We start from the raw sequence: 21,791 nt of genomic DNA on the forward strand, positions 1-21,791 counted from the left end.
CATTTAAAGTGTGTATTGCAAATGTATGGCCACAAGGCTTAGGCGATTGCATCTTTTATTTTTTCCATTCTTTTTATGTTATAGCATGAACCAGTGTTAATGGTATAGTGTGCTAATTCTTGGGGTATACAATAATGAGTTATACTGTTTATGAGTTCTACTGTTTATGAGTTGTGACTCCCGCCACCGCCTTGAGTGAGCCTTGTCTGTTCAGCCTCGCTACCCCTGGGGTGATATATGTGAGTAATCTAGTTACCCATTTGCACTGCTCCAGTGAGGACCAGGGAAACCAGTGGTAAATGGAGGAACCCTCAAAAGGATACTCACCATTGACAACTCACCCAGAGAAGAGGTCTCAGAACATTCCCTCCACGCGCCTCGTGGTGGTGTTACGCTACTGTGTGCAGAGACGTTTTAAGGTATGGGTAAAGTGGGCTCTGGTCCAGGGCCCCAGGTTTTCAAGGGACCCCCTAATAGAGCCAGCTCTATTCTGCAGGGTCTTGCCCTGATGTCCTTGATAAATTCCTAAACAGATTGTTTTAAATACAGTTTTCCTTTCATCAATTTTAGTGTGGGTGATGTGTGAGTTTAGTACAGATATTTTGCCAACAAATGTAGTTACTATTCCTTTAGATCAAAACAGGACCTCACATATGAGAAATGCGAGGTCGTCACAGGGATTATTTGCAGTAATATTAGTGAATTTCTGCTGTGTTTACAATATTGAAAACACCTCTCACTATCCCTGAATTTTAGATGTAGAAAACATTTTGAATTTGGACTAATGTGCCTGTGCACTGTCAGTGACCAGGCTGAAGAGGGCATGAAAGAGGTGAAATTGGATCATAAATTCAAAGCTGTTCTGAACAGGAGCTCCCAAAATATGTTTGGCCCAGGGCCACCAAAATCTTTAAGATGTCCCTGGCTGTTTGAGAGATAGTTCACAAAAGCCTCTTCCTTTGTAAGCAGTGCTGGGCCTGCAGGTGTACCGTGTGCTAGGAAGGCTTCAGCTAAACATGATGTAGGTCCACTGGACAGAAGGAACATCCTATGGTGTGAAATGTGTTCTGGAGATGTGGGCTCCCAAAACCATGCCAGTTTTAATGCACAACCAAGCACAGGGTCTCACTGTATGTACTGAGGGGTACTGAAGGGAAGAAGCATGACAATGTATGCATGGGGATTCTGTGGGGGTGTCAGGAATCTTGCAGAGAGATGTATCTTCCTTGGCTTACACTATTATCCCACAGACTGACCAGGAGGCCACCAACAGCATCAGCAGAGGTTGTTACTAAGCAGCAAGGCCCCTCCTCCATCCCGCGTACATGTAAAGTGGTCTACGCTCGCTTCCACTTATGCCCAAGTGCAGCCTGTGCTGCTTCTGGCACCCCTTGATATGAGCAAGTGGCATCAAAAGAAGGCCTCAGCAATTCCTAGGTATGGGTAGGGTGAGGGATTAAACACTTAAAGAAAGGATGCACCACATTATAAAGACTAAGGTGCCTAAAGGTCATAGTAATTGCAAGATGATAATGATCAATTTCTAAAACACCCCATTACAATGTGTAAATTAAATATAGGAAGCGAACACCTGTAACCACCAGTGGTGTTGTATCACTGTATCGCAGTCCAACTATGTTCCAACAGGATATTGGGCGTAGTGCGTGAAGTAGCGCTACGCGTAGCTACGCGTAGTGCACTTCGCACTACACGAGCTACGCGTAGCACTACGCAAATTGCGTAGTAGCATGTTCGCACTGTGCAAGATGTTATTTTCAATGATTGCACAGTGCGGACAAGCATCCGCTCGAGTAGATTTTTACTCGAGCTGCAGCTTTCGCAACGCGGACTGGTAGTTTCTCATTGCGAGTAGTCGCGAGCATTCGCGACCACTCGCAATGAGAAACCTGACCTCCCTGGGTTGAGAATGTCGCCGGGAGGTTTATTTTCCATGCTCGCAATCGCGAACAAGGAAAAAGTCTCACGAGGATGTCATTTTGCTTGCTCGCGGTCACCAACTTGACGTTGAGGACCCCAAGCAAGCCAAAAATGACCGCTGCACTACGCTATGCGTGTTCGCACTGTGCTACGTGCAGTTCGCGTAGTGAGAAGTTGCACAAACTTCGCAAACTACGCGAGCGTAGCGTAGTGCTTGCCCTCATAATATCGACTCCCCCCCTCCGGAGGCCAATTGTGGCCCCGGGGACCTCATTCCCCGGGGAATGGCCATCCTCTTTATTTATTTATTTGTTGGGAGGAGGCCCTTCCTCAGGCCAATTATGGCCCTGGGGACCCCATCACCCAGGGCCGGCCTGTCTGTTTTCTTTTAATATTTTTATTTTTTGAAAGGGGAGGGGGCCTCGTGGCCCCCCTCCCAGGCCACTTCTGGCCCCGGGGACCCCATTCCCCGGGGCCTGGCCTCTCCGTTGGGGACCATGGGGGTAGCCCCAATGCCGCCATGGTCCCGCCGGCTCCCAGCCTCCTGCGGGAGCCAGCATTGCTTTTGGGGAAGGGGAGCTGGTAACATGCAGCTCCCCTTGCCCCTTGAAGCGAGAGCAGGCTTTCCTGCTCTCAATTCAATGAAGCAAAGCAGGGTTTGCTATGGCAGGTCGGGAGCCGCACGGCTCCCGCTCTGCCATAGCAAATGGCAATGTCCTGGGAGTGGGCAGCCCGGGACATTGCATGAGCCGGCCCTGAAGGGTGGTGGTCCCCAGGGCCATGAAGGGCTCCAGTAGGGGGGTAGTGTGCCCCCCTCCCTACCGTCGCAAAGCCCTGTGGAGATGGTGGTCCTCCGGGCATGTGGTGGGGGCTCGAGCCCCCCACACAGTTTTTTTTTGTTTTTTTTAAATAGAGCCCTGGGGAGCTGGTGGTCCTCGGGGCTGGGGGGGGGGGCTGCGTGCCACCCCAATATAAATGGGGGGGGCTTGAGCCTCCACACACAGGTTTATTTAATTTAAAATGAGAGACCAAGGGGCTGCGAGGGCCCCGGCAGGCACCCGCTATGAAATTTGTGCATGCCCATGGGACCTGGCCCACCCGGGGGCTCAAAAATAACGAAGCACGGGAGCCCGCGCTTGTTTTTATTTTTACATTTTATAGGCATGATTCGCACTCCCAGTGTGAATTCGGCCGTTTAAAAAAAAAAGTGTTTTTTGGCCCTGGGGGTCGTTGTGGAACCTCTGAGCAGGCCTATGGGGTAAGGGTGCTTCTACCCTGCCCCCTTTTCTTGTTTTTTTATCTTTGTTTTACTGTTTTCTTGTGACTCGTTCTACCGAGTCACAAGATGGCTGTCAACAGTCCCTAGTTTGGAGTGTTGGTAGCCAATGAGAATGAAGCTTGTGCTTGGGAGGGTTCACATCCCACCGCGCCCATAGAAATATAATTGTTTTCTTCATTTTAAAAAAAGGGCTCTTTCTGAACCAAGACTTACCTTTCTGCCAAATTTGGTGTAATTCTGTTTAGCAGTTCGGCTGTAGCTTTGTCTAAAGTTTCCTATGGAAATTAACATAGGGAAAACATGTTTTGAGCCCCCCTTTTATCTCGGCCCCCGCTTGACGAATCACCCCGAAACTTTCAGGACAGGAGCTGACCAGTGCGCCCCACCAGTTTTGAAAATTTCGCAAAGATTCGTCAAAAATCGCTACAGATATTGGCAAAAGAAAAAATGCCTTTGAATAGAAGCGAGGTCCTAACTATAACTAACTACTGGTGACCACTAGTAGGTAATATATATATATATATATATATATATATGTATCATAATTTGAAGAAATCAAACCAATGGTGGATCACCCAAGTAAGAACAAACCCCAGACAAAAACCTATCCTGGTCCACTATGTCAGTCAGAAACGTACGAGCCTAATACTGGGTGTGACCTGACCATATCCTTAGTGGCCTCCGGCATTATAATCCCAGAGTCCCCCGAAGTGGAAGTTCCAGACTATGTTTAAGGCTTCTTTGGGGGACCCATTACCTTATCCCCTTGAATGGCCCACAGGACAGTATAGTTAGGGCTCCCGGTTTCATGTTATTTATTTTTTCAACATTTCCATCTGTATTCATCCAAATTAATTTTGGGGTCATTTTATTGGTATTTATCCATATTTATTTTGTGTTTGAGAATAAATAGAGTTGTAAAATGGTATATTTCCTCATTTATTTAACTCTTATACGTGGATTCCGGTCAGGTTTTAGTAAATTAAGCAGCCACATATAACAAATCACTACACCCACGGGTGCATATCAGCGTTATACTACAAATACATGTTAAAATATGCCCATATTTAAGGAAATCTCATCCTGTTTTTTTTAACTCTCCATGCTGCCTTTTTAGGTCTCGCACCTGGTGATACAGCGCGAATCGCTGCGGCCAGTGAGACCTATAGTCGTCGGCTATGCTTTCAAGGGCTTGCAAGGGAGACAGGAGATGGGCACGCGCAGGCTGCAGGCCGGATCGGAATGGACTGGATATGTGGACGCACGCGCCGTGCGCATCTCCTGTCCCCCAAGCAAGCCCTCGAAAGCACTTTCACTTTCCATGCCCAAGACGTGTCAGCGAACTGGCGTGCCCCACTCACCGGGCTGCTGGGCAATGCAACGCCAAAAAACACCCCGCCTCTCTACTTCACGCGGGCCCCCTCCTTGGATCCGGGACTTCTCTGGATTTCCACCGCTACCGTGGGGCTCTCCCTTCCTCATGGGAGCCCTGCATCAACGAGTAATACCGGCCTCTTCCGGCCGCATCTCAGGCCCCACCCATTTCATCTGCAAGGATGCCTGACTTCTTCGTTTCGCCCCCGCCCACAGCTGTGATTTGTGCGTGTTAGTTATAGCGTCGGCCTTTTCACTGCTCTCTAGATATCCCATGCCATGTCTGGGTATCCCAGTTACGTCCAGCCTCTCTACGTCAGGAGAGAGCCTTCAGTATCTATGAATCACTTTACAGTTGTTTTCACTGCACCCTGTGTTTTTTTTTCACATGGTCATACTGGGGCTCCAAATGTTTGGGTTGAAATGTAACCCGCCTGATAGTGTTATTTTGCTGGAAGTGGACCCTGTGTGCGTATGTTAGCGCGCAAATCTCCACAAAAGGTGCATTGACTTCCCGCGCTCTCTGTACGAGAATGCGAACTGCGGATTCACAGACATCTATGCCGCAGAGTCAAGGCAGCCGCCTGGAGGCCGCACACAAACACATCTCTACAGGATGAGCATGAACCCTCTGAGCACCTTTACTGGAACCTACCAGTGAGACACCCTGTACCGGTGTATCTTGGTCTTCAGCATGAAACCTGCAGCCTCAGAGGGGTCTCTTCAATGAGACACTCTGTGGCTATGTATCAAGGTGGCTCCTCTCTCGCAGCCGAGAACCAAACTACACCCGGACCAGGTCCGCGAACCCGAGGGAGTCCTAATTCATCCCATCGTGGGAAGCCTTCCACCCGTGACCATGTCCGCGCACCAGAAGAAGTCCGGACTTTCCTGACCCCGGACCGGGTCGGCGAACAAGGAATCAGAACTTTTCCTGCGTCCGGAGCGCCGTCCGCCGGGAGGACTCTTCCGTGTCCGGATACCCGCTCTTACCCCGGCCTCGAGTCACCGGCTTGTGTCTTAATTTTTGGGTGGATTCCGGATCAGTTTCTGGTTGTTGGTGTTTTTTCGGGTCTGGAGTGTTTTCTGGCCTCGAACCCACATGTTGCCCGGTTTCTGGGATGGACCCGGCTCGGCGGCTGCGGACCAGTGCAGGGAGATCCGCTTAAGGCACAGTGTGAAGTCCCCCGCCGTGATCCGGTGCAGAGAGAGGGCATCCCGCCCTGAAGCCCTTCGCCCGCCCCCGATCCTGGGTGTACATCGGTGACGATACGATATTTACAATTTGTTATATTTTATCATTTCGAATTTTTGGATTTCTGGTGGCGATGGAGCGCTGCCTTCAGGTGTTCACTCTGTTCCTGCCCCTTTGCCTGGCTCTGGAAGGTACGTGCTCCCCCATGTGTCTGCTGTTGTTTGTGCCTCTCTTTGCCAAATGTTTGCCAAACGTTTCAGAAAAACAAAAACTTGTTTCATCTTGGTAGGTGCATCACTTACAGATAAAAGGAAGTCACACATTTACTGTTTGGCCAACTTTTCTCGCACTGCAACCCCACTCTTTTTACACAGCGTCACTACTGTGACACATTTCCTAACGAGAAAACATGTGAAACAAAATACACCTTCCTCTGCATGCACACCACACACACTGATCCCACCCACACACAGATATACTCCAGACCGGATCAGCCACGCCTCCATCGTGTGCACTGCACACCATTGCAGGGGTACTGCCAGGGAGGTCACCTCACTGAAGGCCGAGGGGATAATATGTGCCCCGGTGTCCTTAATAATCCACATTTGTAAAGCGCACAATCACCCATAAGGGTCTCTAGGCGCTGGGGGCCGTCAGGAAGATTAAGCAAGCTACTGCCCAGAGTCACATGGTGCAGGGCTAATCTGCTGCCGGTGCCAGGTATTGAACCGTGATCCCTAGATTCTGGAGTCAGTAGCCCGAGCTGCGGCACCACACCTCTTCCACGTTTGAGACCACCACAACTGGCACCAGAAGAAAGGCATGTGAACAGCCCCTTAATGTTCGCTCCCCATCTTTCATGTTTTATGGAGCTGCTGCCCCCCTGGTTCCGGCTCCACTGCTCAGCTGCCAGTGATCTGAGGCACATGCTACTAGCCTCTCACTATGCGGCCATCTAGCGCTGCGGTGCACACTACAGCGCATTTGCTGCTGCACCAATCGTTGCACAGAGCCTACTGGGCGGGCACCTCAGCGTGGACCGTGTTACTCGCACACACAACAGTTCACTAGTTCTTGCACCATTCACACACACACTCACACACACTCACTCTCAGACTCTCACACACACTCTCACACACACTCTCACACACACACTCACACATACACTCTCACACACACTCTCACACATACACTCTCACACACTCACTGTCACACACACTCTCACACACTCTCACACACACACTCACACATACACTCTCACACACACTCTCACACATACACTCTCACACACACTCACTCTCGCACACACTCTCACACACACACTCACACATACACTCTCACACACACACTCACACATACACTGTCACACACACTCTCACACACACTCTCACACACTCTCACACACACACTCACACATACACTCTCACACACACTCTCACATATACACTCTCACACACACTGTCACACACACACTCACACACACACTCACACACACACTCACACATACACTCTCACACACACTCTCACACATACACTCTCACACACACTCACTCTCACACACACTCTCACACACTCTCACACACACTCACACATACACTCTCACACACACACTCACACATACACTCTCACACACACTCTCACACACACTCTCACACACTCTCACACACACACTCACACATACACTCTCACACACACTCTCACATATACACTCTCACACACACTCTCACACACACTCTCACACACACTCTCACACACACACTCACACATATACTCTCACACACACTCTCTCACACACACACACACACAAACACTCTCTCTCTCTCTCTCTCTCAGCGAGGCTACATCAGTAGACCCCACGCACGCTCCCTCCCTCCAACACATCGCCCTCCGTCACAAGACTCTTGCCACTAGTGCAGGCCTGTCCCTCACTTGCTGACACCCAACATTCCCCCACCTCACAGGGAGCGTCCGAAATGGGTAGACCAAGACAACTGAGACGACATTAATTTGGCGACGCAGAGCATCTGTAACCCAGGAATAGTGATGTGTGTCTGAAGCCATCACTGTATCCGTACGGAGACCCAGATCAGTTGTTTTACCCCAATGGGAGGGGGTCTGAAGTGTGTCATCTATTCGGTTTATTTGCTGTTTCATTGGGATCCATTCTTGCAGCACGGAAGCTGCGGCTCTCTGGAGTTCTTGTGTTGTAACGTATGCGACAGGTGCTACAAATTATACAAAGAACATGATTTCCCCAAACATTTCCTGCAGTTTATCAAGAGTAAAATGACTTTATAAATGTTTAATTCACTGAGCCGTTGTTTCAAAGGAGGGTTTCTGAGGACACCGGGGCTTCATTTTAATAAGCATTTGCAATGCAATAGGTCTCGCCTTTGCAAGAGTTAAAGCTATTGGCATTGTAAATGACAATGCCTTTTATTTATGTTTAAAAAACCAACACGTAAATAATAGGCATTGCCATTTACGATGTCAATAGCTCAAACTCTCACAAATGAGAGACCTATTGCATTGCAAATGCTTGTTGCTTTTGCCTAGAATTCAAGAAAGACAGCATGAAGAGTGTCTCACAATAAGCACCTTTTCAGTATTGTTCAGCTTTTAAAAATTAATACAGTCAGGAAACACATTGTTTTCTGTCTGCATGTATCTGTAAAAATCAGTAAAAAATGGAAATCTGGGAGCCTTAAGTATAATTAAATATGTGAAATAGAACAATTAAAAAATATTTAGCCAGTGTGAAAAATGTATTATGTCAAAAACATTTTACCACATGGTCATTGCAAAGCCAATTCCACTCCTGCAACTTGGAGTCATTAGATGTTTGTTTGGTCTAGAGGGGGAGGGGGGGTGGGGGGTACGCTGGGTATTGATTTCACATACAGCCATTTGAACCCAGGCTTCCCTCGCCAAGGTAATTCCAATCAGGACTAGGATCCTATAACGATGTTAGATTGCCCTCAAGTGGCTATTGTAGTAAAGTGCAGATGCTTAACAAAACCCAGAGGCAAGTTCCTGATACAGTGCTGGGTTGTGCATGCTGGATTTAAACTAATATAACACAAATCGTCTAATAAGGTTCCTCGGGATGTCTGATTCTACACTTGAACAGCATTTTTCGATTTCCACCTTCTTATAGGCCAAGCGGCTTTCAAGAATTTAGCTACTGAGAATACGACGCAGGGGCTGGTATCCACTTTACAAATCCTCAGGGCCATTCTGTGTCCAACAACCCCCAGTTGCCCACAAAGAGGTAGGATCCTGCACTTCCTGGATCACCCCAATATGCCCATCAAACTTGTGAGGGGTCAGGTCTCCAGCCATGCCTTTACCTTGTCCTGGATCTATTACTGCCCCAAATCTGACCCTCCAACTCATGCAGAATCCTAGACGCCAGCCATGAAATCCTGGCTCCGGCTGGTTTCCTGGTTAGGGGCAAGAGAGAGTGAGTTCCCGCTCGCAGCAGACTCACAGGCTTTTCAGTCAGCAGCCCAGGACATGTCCCTTTTCCTCGCAAATGACTTAGGGCCCAATTCACAGAACTAATCTGAGACAAAATCCTAAACTTACTATTTTGGTATTCACAGAAGGCATTTAGTAGTAGTAAAGTTAGGAGTTTGTCTTAAGTATGTCTTAAGTCTGTCTTAAGTTTGTCTTAAGTCAAATGATGAGCAGAGAGGATAGTCTGAGCAGGGTCACTTGCATTATGCGGCTGCGACATTTTCTGCACAATTATGAATTTGCCACATTTGTCATATAATGCATCATCTGATGCATAATCGAACATCAAAACATTGTTTCCAGCTCAAATGGATCAACAGTGAGTAAAAAATGCAGCAACACATGTTCCTGCCCAGTGGAAGGCACTTCACATAGGTTGACTGGTTGTCTATCATTCAGCTGTTTATTGCTTTCTTGTGTTTGTTAAAATGGCACTAAAGCGGTGAAACTTTGCACAGACAGTGTTACCATGAGTAAAAAGTATTACTCACAAAATGTGCCTAGCACGCTGCATAATTTGCCTTTTCTTGCTGCATAATTTAATAACCCTGCCTCATAATGTGTCACACCTTGCCATTCCAGTTTCCAGTTTCTCTAGTTATAAGTCAGTTTGGTGGTTGGAGTGCCTAGGTGCCTATATAAGTACTGAGCCAGCATCCTCGTGTTTTACGTGGCCCTCAATTTGGACATGAGTTAAAATATTCGCAGAATGAACACTTGGGGGCAAGGGGTCTGTAATCCTTCAGATAATGTTTTGTGAATGCAGTATCCCGCGGGATCGCTGTAAACAGTCTCCATATTGAAAACCGGAAGTGACATCACAACCATGACCTACATCTCATCTTTTTTGCACTGACCCAGTTATTGATGCTCGTTGGGCTACAAATGCATTTAGGAGGGGTAAGGCTGTTTTTTTTTTTATTTTATTAGGTGATAATGTGGATAAAATCACAGCTCAGTGAAATCCCAAATCAGAATTCTTTAACCCATTGCATGCTGATGACGGCCCCGTCCGTCATGCACCACAGTGCTCGTGTGCTGATGATGGCTGTGGGCCGTCATGAACCCGCCCACTTGCGATTTTGCCGCACAGGCGCAGAATCGTGGCCGCATGCAAGGGGTTAAACATCTCTGCTGTCATGCTATAGAATGATCACATCACACTCCACCTATAGATAATTGCTGCAGCATAGTTTGGGTTCAGGTGAGTACAGACCTTCCAAATCACGATATCAGCTCCCAAACAAATGTATGACATTACATTGCATACATTCACAACGCGGTATTTTACATTGCATTCTTTACAACGTGTCGTTACAACGACTTGCACTGGAGTGCACTGGACTTAGGTATATTCCAACTCCAGCCTACGTAACAGTAGGGAAGGTGTTGGAATAGTAAATCATACTATTCCTTAGTTTAGAGCGCAATCCAGCACAAGTTGTTGTAACGACTTGTGTTGTAATGACCGTGTTGTAAAGTTATCGCGGTATAACGACCATGTTGTAAAGGTCGTTCTCCCTCCTAAACAGTCACCCGGTAAGGTGCTGATATCACACGGTGTGCACACAATTAGCTGGAAACCCCTGCAGGTCGGAGGTTTACAGATAATTATTTACAGGTTCGGCTCAGCCGATGTCCCTCATGAAGTGTGAAACCAGCAGTGAAGCTTCGGGTGGGGGTTTGGAGTGTTACACCCTCCCCAAATAAATGTATTCTGCTCTAAATAGTTGGGTACAGTTGCTTTCAATCAACTAAACAGGATTTGTAATGCTCAGCTAATCACCCGCAAGGGTATCCAGGCGCTTTCCTGTGCTTTAAGTTGGGCATGGTGAGGTGTTTGTCAAATTTCACTTGGGGATTTCACAAACACGTGCAGACAAAATACACACACACTTGTCTCTTTTTTAAAGGTCATAAAAATGGTTATTTTATAAAATATTGAGTTATAAATACCCCTCACAACCGCACTCCTCTCCCTTCCTACTGCTCCTTAAGGCCCGAGATAATAGAAGTAGCTGGGGGGCGGGAGGAGGAGTGCACACAGAGGGCATTGAAGCCTTGTGACAGCATCAATGGAAAAACTTTAGAAGAAAGGGTCAAACAGAACGGATAGCATTGAACCCGCTGTGGATAGTAAGTGAAGAACTCAGTGTTTGGGGAACAGCCTACTCTGGAGATTCTGGTGCCCCAAACATTGTGGGATCAGGTCGTCAAGTTTGCTCATCAAAGAAATCAGGATGCCACCACGACAAAATCAGGACTGTGGAAAAAGCTGTGGATGGATGTAGCGGCAAAAGAAGTAGTAATGAATTGCCATGTCTGCCAGGTGACAGAAGGGGCACACTGCCCCATTGTGTAGGAAGACCTGGGCGAGGCACCATGGACCAACATAAGCATGGACTTCAGCAACTTACCAGATTTTAGAATAACTCTGGTAATGATGGACAGTCACTCCAAATTCCTTATTGTAGAGATCATATCATCTGCAGTAATCTTAAAGGTCAGCCCAGTGATGGAAAAGGCAATTGCAACATTTGGCCAGCCGACAGAGATTAATACGGACAGTGAGGGCCTCCTTAGGATCTTGGCAGATGGGTTACTCCATCACAACGTTTACGGATAGCTCGTCCGCTGGAATATAAATTCCATTATAACCTATGGGATTTATACAAAATCTCAATATAACCTGAGCTAAAAATAATACAAATGGTTGGTCCAATCAATTATAAGTCGAGAAGTCTTCGCATCTTCTTTTATTCACAAAAAATGATCTTCCCAAACATAGTCTTGCCGCCTAGACTGTGTTTGGGAAGATCATTTTATAATTGATTGTACCAACCATTTGTGTTATTTTTAGCTCAGGATATATTGCGATTTTGAATTATACATGGTATTGATTTTTCTCTACCGGTTTGGTTGATGGTGGATGGCCATCTCCTTATCCTTTCAGCTTGCCTAATTTCACACACAGAGACTCTCTTATCACCACTCAGCGCAAATTATCACCCAGCCATCTGACTCTGTTCTTTTCTATGGGATTTATATTTTGGTGGACGGGATATCCGTCGCCGGTGTGACCGAGTAATTTGTCGACCAAGATCTAAATCAGGCCCTAGGACTCTGTTCCAAGGGAAGGATCATACGACTGTCCAAGTGGCGATTTATGAGAACCTTCAACAAGGCCCTCAGCGTTGGGGTAGATCAAGGGGAAGACCATGAATGGTGCTTACATCAATCAGAGTTTGAGAGTCTATCGGAACACACCCCACAGCCCCACACAGAGCTCACCCATGGCGCTCATGTTTAATCGGCAAAACAGAGACAGCATCCTGGCAGGACCCACATGGCACCCAAAGTGCCTTGATATGGGTAGCACCCAGCAGAGGCACTGACCCAACTGTCACTTCTGTGGAGAAGTGTGGCTCAATGGTTAGAGCGGCAGACCCTGATGCAGAGGTCTAGCCCGGTACCGGGGTTCAATTCCCGCCTCGGCTCCTCTTGGACTCAATCTCCCCGGACCTGATAATTCTCGCCTCGGTGCCTAGTCTAATCATGGGTTCCACTCTGCAACTCTGGGCAATAGCTTGCTTAATCTCCACAACGGCCCCAGCAGTGCTTGGATGCCTGGCTTCACCTTGGGGGTGCCCAGGAGTGGACATTTCACAGGAAAGCCAGGATGGGTTGCCAGAGCAGTATGAATACAGCGCTACGAGACCTCTGGGTAGAATTGCGCTATATAAATACAAACAAAAACAATATTCACCAGCTATTAGGGGGTAATGTGTACTCATTTCTGGACTGGCACCATGTGGAAGTTCTGGACATTGTTTGAAAGCAGGCTGTGGATTGTGGGGAGAATACGAGGAACAACATGCTGTCCACAAAAAGAGGGAGAGAGAGTATGACAAGGATTGTCTCATGGTTCGAAAAGATCCCAGTGCCAGCCTAGGGTGAAGATGGAGGAGAAGACATGGGGGAAATTCAAGAACTGCTGTGGACTTCCAACAAGCCATTAGGGAACCCCGGAGGTGCAGAGAGTCCGGCAAGCCAGCCCACATCGGAAGGAGATCAGGCTCCAAGGAAGGAGGAACCCAGGATATTAGATAAAAGACCACATGTGTATCCCATAGTAAAAAATGTGATCTTAGACTCAATATGGCCAAATCCAGGCCCCAAAAAGAGTGCACAAATATAACACACCTTTCAAACCAGAAAGTAACTGAACATGATAAAGGGACTATCTAAAGTGGGGAGGAATGTAGGGAGCCACTCGGGCAAGGGGTTATAAAGGGGAGGTGAATGCTCAAAGTCACTACCCAAAAGTGATTGTAGTGTGTTGCTGGTTTGTAATACATGCTCAAAAGCCTATGCTGAGCCCTTTACAGTCCCATTTGGTAATATTTGTCCTCGAGGACAGAGGGGACTAGCTTGAGCAGAATGAAAGCCACCGGGGTCACCACCAACCTCCTAGAGTCCAAGCACACGTGCCAAAGACTCGAGAAAGCCTGGAGGAACAGCAAAATCCCTGAAGCAAGCTCCGCCCACAAGACCGCCATGACAGAACACAACCAAAGCATCAGAACCACTAAGAAGAATTTCATCCAGAACAGAATCCTCACCAACTCCCACTACTCTGAGGAACTCTTCAACATCATACAAGAATTCCCTAAACACCCCAGCGAATCCTCCTACGTCCCTCCCTCCCAGGACCTCTGCAACAAACTTGGCTCCTACTTCTATCTCAAGATCAAAACTCTCTACGGCAACTTCGATGAGCAGAACGTAGGCACTGACCCTACTCGTGGCAATGCAACCCAGCCTTCCATCACCACCTGGACCCCTGTCACCACAGAAGACACAGCTAAGACCATGAGAAGTATACACTTAGGGGCCCCCACTGACCCCTGCCCACACCACATCTTCCACAGAGCCGCCTCCACCATAGCACCCAAACTAGAACGTACAAGCAACTTCTCACTGGAAACAGGCACATTCCCAGATGACTGGAAATGTGCAGAAGTCAAGCCCCTCCTCAACAAGCCTGACGGACCTCAAGAACTACAGACCCATCTCTGTCCTCCCCTTCGCAGCCAAAGCCACTGAGAAGTCCATCAACAAACAGCTCACTAACTTCATAGAAGCCAACTCGATCCTCGACTCTTCCAATCCAGATTCCGCAGCAACCACAGCACTGAGACGGCCCTCCTAGCTGCCACGGACGACATCCGCACCCTACTCGACCAGGACCACATGGCTGCCCTCATCCTACTAGACCTCTCAGCAGCCTTTTACACCGTCTCCCACTGCATACTAGTTGCCAGACTCCACGACGCCGGCCTACAGGGACCTGCCCTAGACTGGATCTGCTCTTTCCTCACCGGCCGAACTCAAAGAATCAGACTCCCATCCTTCTCTGAACCCACTGAGATCAGTTGCGGAGTACCCCAAGGATCCTCCCTCATCCCCACGCTCTTCAACATCTACATGGCCCCCCTGCTGCCATTGTCTGTCAACATGGGCTCAGTATAGTATCTTACGCCGCCGACAGCCAGCTCATCCACTCCCTCACCAACGAACCTGTCAGCACCAGACACAGCTTCCAGGAAGGTATGAAAGACGTGGCCTCATGGATGAGCAACAGCTGCCTAAAGTTCAACTCAGAGAAAACTGAAGTACTCGTTCTCAGATCCACCCCCCTACTCATGGGACAACACCTGGTGGCCCACCACCCTCGGCAACAGGCCCACACCCACAGACCCCGCTAGCAACCTCGGCATCATACTCGACTCCTCCTTCACCATGAACTGACAGATCAACGCTGTATCTTCTGCATGCTCGACACCCCCCGCATCCTCCGCAAGACCTTCAAATGGATCCCCCTGAATCCAGAAAGATCGTTTCCCACGCACTCATAACCAGCAGACGGGACTATGGGAATTCCCTCTTTGCCGGGATAAACAAATCTCTACTCCTCAAACTCCAGACAATCCAGAACACCACAGCTAGACTAGTCTTGGGCATCCCAATACAACACCACGCCATGCAGCACCTACGAGAACTCCACTGGCTCCCCATCGAAAAGCGAGTGACCTTCAAGCTCCTCACTCACACCTACAAATCTCTCCACAATATTGGACCCCAATACCTCAACGAAAGATTCTCATTCTATGCACCCAAGAGAAGCCTCCACTCCACCTATCTTGCCCTGGCCAAAATCCCATGCATCTGCAGAGTCAGAGCAGGGGGGCGATCCTTCTCCTACATCGCAGCCAAGACCTGGAACAAGCTCCCACCAGCAAGAACCTCAAGACATGGCTCTTCGGATGAGACAGAACTGCTCGACCTGTGTAATGCAGCCTGGTAGGAACTTGCAGCGTGCACATTAACTGTTTAGTTGGCCCAAGAGGGCCGGCCAAAGAGTTCATCTGCATTTAGGGAGTGCACACCACTCCTCCCCTGCTCTGACCAACCCCCCCACCCCACACTGCACACAGGCAATAGGAAAATGAAAATGAAAATGAGTGGTGACTCTATATGACATTTAGGCGGGATACACAACAGCATATACATGACAAATACCAAGGCCTTGCTAAGAACACTTTATTGGAACCTTGAGGAATACTAAAGATTTTGGAGCAATTGCTTCACCCACAACTTATCGGTGCATGCTTCATTATGAATGATTGCTCCATGCCAAGATAGGTGAATACCACCTTGGTGGACTCAACCAGTGTTGGAAATGGCCCTTTTTGCAGGGTTATCCCCAAACTTTTCGATTTTTCCTCCTATTTTTCCTTGACATGTTTGTGTTGGTTTTAGGACTTTGGGTACTTTACAACTGCTAATCAGTGCTAAAGTGCATAGACTCTCTGTGTAAATTGTGTTATGGATTGGTTTTTCCATGATTGGATATTTGATTTACCTGTTAGCCCCTAGTAAAGTGCACTGCGTGTGCCAGGGCCGTTGAATCGAATGCTACTCAGGGACCTGCAGCACTGGTTGTGCCACCCCCGTGAGTAGCCCTGAAAACGGTAACTCAGACCTGCCATTGCAGAGTCTGCACGCAGTTTGTAACTGCAATGTCAACAAGGCTAGTGCACACACTGGCCGGTCCCTAACTTTCCCTTTTCTTACATGTCAGACACCCCTCAGGTAGGCCCAAGGTACCCCTGTGGGCAGGGTGAAGTGTATGTGAAAGGTAGGACATGACCTGGTGTGTGTGGCATGTCCTAATAGTGAACTACAGCCAATTTTGTTTTTCACTATTGCAAGGCTACCAGTTTCCCATAGGACAGAATTTGAGGTTTTGTTTATAACATCTTATAAACATAACTGGCCCAGGGAATTCGGTAAGAAAATAAAAATTGGTATGCCTGAACTCAGAATCTAAAGATGCCTCTTTTAGTGAAGGTGATTTTTACATTTTGCGTTTGAAAATACCACTTTTAGAAAGTGGGTATTTTCTTGCTCAGTCATCCCGTGTGCCTCTGCTGGAATGTGGATTGCCTGTCTAGGTTTTGGATGACAGAAGGCTGGGGGACCGGAGGGGCTCCAGATAGTCTAGGTAGGTCAGGAAAGGGCTGAATGTACCTGGGCTACAATAGGGGAAGGGGAGGAGATTTCTTTGCACATCAAAGGGTCCGGTCTGCCTCTGACAAATGCCGTCCCCACCTCCTGCCAGGAATTCACACCAGACAAGGCCCAACTGGTTCTGGCCGGGCACAGACATCCTCTGCCCGGAAGATCAAATGATTTTTGGACATAAATACTGGGGCCCAAACCCCTGAACTGTAGAAGTCATCTGGATCAAGAAGACTGCCAAGAAGAAGAGCAGGAGAAGCTGCGAAAAGGAACGACTGCTTTGCTCAGCTGACCTGAGTGTCTGCTTCTGTCTTGGGCAGTAAAAGGCTTTGACTGGACTTCTGCAACCCAATTTATGAGTCTCTGCAAGGGCTTGAGGTAGAGCTTGCCCCCTGTTCACGAAGTCTCAGGAACAACAAAGACTTCAAGCTCTTCTGCCGCAGCACTGGGGACTTTGTGTTTTGTGCTGCAAACAGAGGAAAAGCAACTCTACGCCGCCGCTGCCAACTCCGTGACCTGAAGGCACCGCAGAGGGCACCGTCGCAATGCTGCACCGCAACCTTGATCTCACGATGACGCCTGTTGATGCCGCCACCGAACCGATGCTTGCACCGCGACCTGTGGTCACTGCACTCTGCACCGCCTCTCTTCACGCCAAAGCTTTGGCACCGCAAGGGGCACCACCGCAATGCCCCACCGCAACCCTGGTCTCACCGACGACGCCTGTTGATGCCGCCACTGAGCTTCTGAATGCACCGCGACCTGGGAGCGCCGCACTTCGCAGCGCCTCGCTTCACGCTGAAGTTTTGGCACTGCAGAGAACACCGCTGCAACACCGCACAGTGACCCTGGTCTCACCAACGATGCCTGTTGTCGTCGCCACCGAGCCGCTGCTCGCACCACGACCTGTGGGCACCGCACTCCCCACCGCCTGGCTTCACGAGGACACCTTGGCCGGCCTGACGCCACCACCCCCTGCCGAAATCTACGCCACTGCTTGCACCGTGGTTCGAAGGCACTGCTCGTAAGTTACACGATGCACCGCCCTCGTCCCGCACTGCAACCTTGGCCTACCGACGCCAGCGACATCGACTCCAGTTCGGCAGCCGACTACAGTGCTTCAGAAACGACGACCACGCTGCTTCCATCGTGGCCTGCTGGCACCGTGGCGAGCACCGCTTTCATCTCGCACCACGATCCTGGACTCACCGACGACGCCATTTGATGCCACCACCGAGCTGGTGCTCGCACCGCGACCTCGGGGCACCGCACGCCACACCGCTGCCCTTCACTCCACAGCACCCGATGCCTGCCGGCACCAGCGCTCCTGATTCCATCAGAGAGGAGTTCGACCTGCAATGAGAGTGACTTCAAGGGCCCCATCGCCCTGCATTTCTCAGAGGTACTGTTTTGCGGGTCTTTCCGACACCGTAGCTGGCCTGCGACCCCACGACCAGCCAGAACTGTTGGATTTTGTTGTTCATGACGCCGGGGTAGCCCGGACGTAGCTATCCACACAAGGAACTCTTTTTAATCAGTGTATTTTTGGAACTGTGAACTTTTAAGTATCGTATTGTGGATTTTTATCATTTTCGGTCGTCCTAATTATATGAAAATATTGGATATTTTTTCTAAACTGGTGTGGTGTCCTTTTGTAGTGCGTGCACTGTGTTACTGTTTGTTATGTGCAAATGCTTTACACACTGCCTTTAAGATAAGCCTGGCTGCTCGTGCCAAGCTACCAAGGGGGGTGAGCAGGGGTTATTTTAGAAGTGTAACTCCCTTATCCTGACTAGAGTGATGATTTTTGCATGGCTTTGGCCCACGCCCTAGCCTACCAAAAATCCATTTTCTAACAACCAGTTTTGGGAGTTCCTATATAAGTTAAGACTGGATGTAGCAGGGATCCACATGGCCGAGTCTGTCAAGATGGTTTTTACCTATCTTGGCCATATAAACATTTTACTTTAGATGGGTTTTGACCATAAACCAAAAACAATGAATTTAACATTATCAAATTAATTAAATATTTAATTCAAAGTTCAGTTAAAAGTGCTGCAGCATTTCTTGTATTTTGTTCTACATTTGAAGTAAATAAATGAAATTAATCTACATTAATATTTAACATAAAATATATTAACTATTTCCCTAAACTTTGCCATAGGGAGATTTCTGCCCTGGTGGCAGAGAACCACGTTTACTAGTTAGTAGTAAATGTGACAAGAGTAGTGGTAGGAAAATTGGGAAGATCTGCTACTAAATCGAGGAGTTTAAGGAGGAATGAGGAGGAATTTAGGGAAGGGTAAGAAGGAGCTGAGTGAGGTTCATGCTAATCCAAACACCCACCCTCAAAAAAGACCACTTCTATTCATAAACCATACCTCTAAAGTTACTGCCACCCTAAAGGTGACCAAACAATAGTAAATGTGATCCAGCCTAGCCTTTAAGTTACTCTGGCATTGCACAGGGCCACTCACAGGTACTGCAACACACTCAATATAACTCCCAGACTACCACATAATCAGACAGTTGTCACGATAGAGCAGCTCAATTATCCGCTAAACCGTGGCAGCAATTCCCTGCGGTGCAGCGGTTTAATTGAGTGGGCGGGGCTGCGTCACCCAACGGACTTGCGCTGCACTATGGAGGTAGTGCTCACGACGGCCGTTGGCCGACGCATGCATCGAAGGGGTTATATAATGATCAGACACCTGGGATGACTCAGGTCAGTGTCTCCCAAACTTTATAAAACTACAACACAATTTATAGAACGGCAAACTTTAGCAACCCGCCTAGCTTTAGTAGACGTTAGGTAGCAATTGTTTGTAAACGTCACAGCCTTCACCATGCCTTTCGATACTGGACAGTGGTTAAGATATTGATCTGCCCAATGAAAGTGAAAGATGGTGAACTGGACTGAAGCCTGAAGCTGGCCTGTGGCATAGTCATACTAAAATGACACGGCTTCTGAAATGTTTTTGTGTTGATACCAGTTATTTTAGCAAAATTGAGAAACCCCTTTGGCAGCAGAGTAAGAGTATGGCCTCATACCCATTCCTGTGTTAAAATGAGGCCCAGTGGTGCATTTAGTACCCTATATTTATTTAGCAGTTTTATATATTGTGCAAGCAGTCCAAGGGCATTGGAACACTCTACATGAGCACCACATTAATTTATTATAAGCATGGAAGATTAATGATTTGCCCGGAAGCAAATGATGTTGAGCTAATGCCAGGATTTGAACCTGGTTCTCAAGCTTCAAAGTTGGCAGCTCTGGCTGTTAGGCTACATCCGTATTTCACAATTTGTGTGTGAAAGTCATACACAAGTTGTACAGGTGCGTATGAGCATGTATAGTGAGCACATTCTCTATTGAAATGGCTTCGTAAAGTAATAAAACAGTAGCAACAAATACTGGAAGGTGCACCCGGAGTGTTGCTTGTGATTACTTGCCAAGGATTGTTTTAAAACTGGACTTAGGGACATTGTTCAACACCTTTACACCACAGCACAAAGAGGGCTGATCATTTTCAATATTACAGACATATAGACCAGTGGCGGCTGCTACCTTATGGGGGTGGTTGGGCAGGGAGGTGAGGGGTAGGAATGTTATTGAAAAAACAGACTTACCTTTAATGGCTGGCCGCTGCCTCTCGTCATCTGTCCTGGCCAGCAGCGGCAGGAAGCCTCTGGGCAGACAGGCTCTCTTGAGCCAATCACAATGCTGCAATGCAGCGTTGTGATTGGTCTGAATGCTGTGGCTCGGTACTCAGATTCGAACAGCGAGCCAGTGCATGTTCCTGACAAGGCTGTGTAATGCAGCCCGGTAGGAACATGCAAATTGCGCATGAACTGTTTGGTCTGCCCAAGAGGGTTAGCCAAACAGTTCATGCGCACTTAGGGAGTGTGCACGACTCCTCCCCTCCCCTGCCCGAGCTAGCCCCGCCCCACACTGCACACAGGCAGTAGGAAAAATAAAATGACAATAACGATATGTTGTTTTCATTTTATTTTTCCTTTTTGCGCAGTGGGGCAATGCTCCTCCACCTTATCGGAAGAGCCGCCTTTGATATAGACCATGACCATCGCGAACCACCAAAAATCGGCTTCTGACCTGCCAGTGGTTCCTGACGCACAGTTTGGGAAACGCTGTCTTAGGTACGCAACTAAGAAGAGATTTTGCTCATTGTAAACTGCAAGAAATGATAATGGTATCAAGCTTGTACTGGTATTTAGAACTTCAAATGGCCAATTTTCATGACCACTAAGCCCCCTACAGGAACGCACCTAGCTTCCGGTGTATGGTCCTGGCACGCCGCGCCTTCTTGGCGTCTCGGATCAGGCAGTGGTAGATTTCATGTACCTTCACCGGATAGTTCAGTACCGTTAGCACGCGGTGCAACCCGTCCTGCCTCTCCTCCAGGACCTCCACCGTGGCATTGGCGGTCAGGTCGTTCTCCTTCCGGTCGAACCACGTGACGATGGGATTCTTGTACCATCCGGTGGACACGCACCTGGCGACGGTGCCGTTTTCCACTGTGTCGAAAATCACTTGGGGCTCCTCGTCATCTACGTGCACAAAGAGAAAACAAAACAATTATCTGTGTGCAATCTCGAGGCACAGAAATAACTACTAAATGTACTCCTGGGACCATGCAGTAAAAAGCCAACGTGCAAACCAACCATCGCAGTCCCGGGGGGCCATTTTCTGGAAGGTACAGGCCACCATGCTGGAAGGAGTGCTCAAGCTTTAAAAGTATCATAATAATATTGTATCACAGCATTTTCTTGTTTAATAGTCAAGTCAAGACAAATAGCTTTATTTCGATAACAGGTATCATAAAAGCATCAGACAATCCTTCAATATATAAAGGATATATCTCCGATTTTTTGGCTTTAAAA

The 21,791-nt window shown here is 48.2% G+C and overlaps 1 protein-coding gene across 1 annotated transcript in view; it reads right to left on the reverse strand.

The window, feature by feature from the left end:
- The window catches only part of LOC144773708 (uncharacterized), a 78,327-nt gene that overhangs the window by 14,650 nt on the left and 41,886 nt on the right, over nt 1-21,791 (reverse strand). Inside the window, exon 5 of the mRNA XM_078658853.1 lies at nt 21,177-21,458. Within this exon, the coding sequence (XP_078514979.1) occupies nt 21,177-21,458 (282 nt within the window). The remainder of the gene's footprint in view (nt 1-21,176; nt 21,459-21,791) is intronic.

This window comes from Lissotriton helveticus, chromosome 8 (genome assembly GCF_964261635.1).
Source record: "Lissotriton helveticus chromosome 8, aLisHel1.1, whole genome shotgun sequence".
Classification (NCBI taxonomy): Eukaryota; Metazoa; Chordata; class Amphibia; order Caudata; family Salamandridae; genus Lissotriton; species Lissotriton helveticus.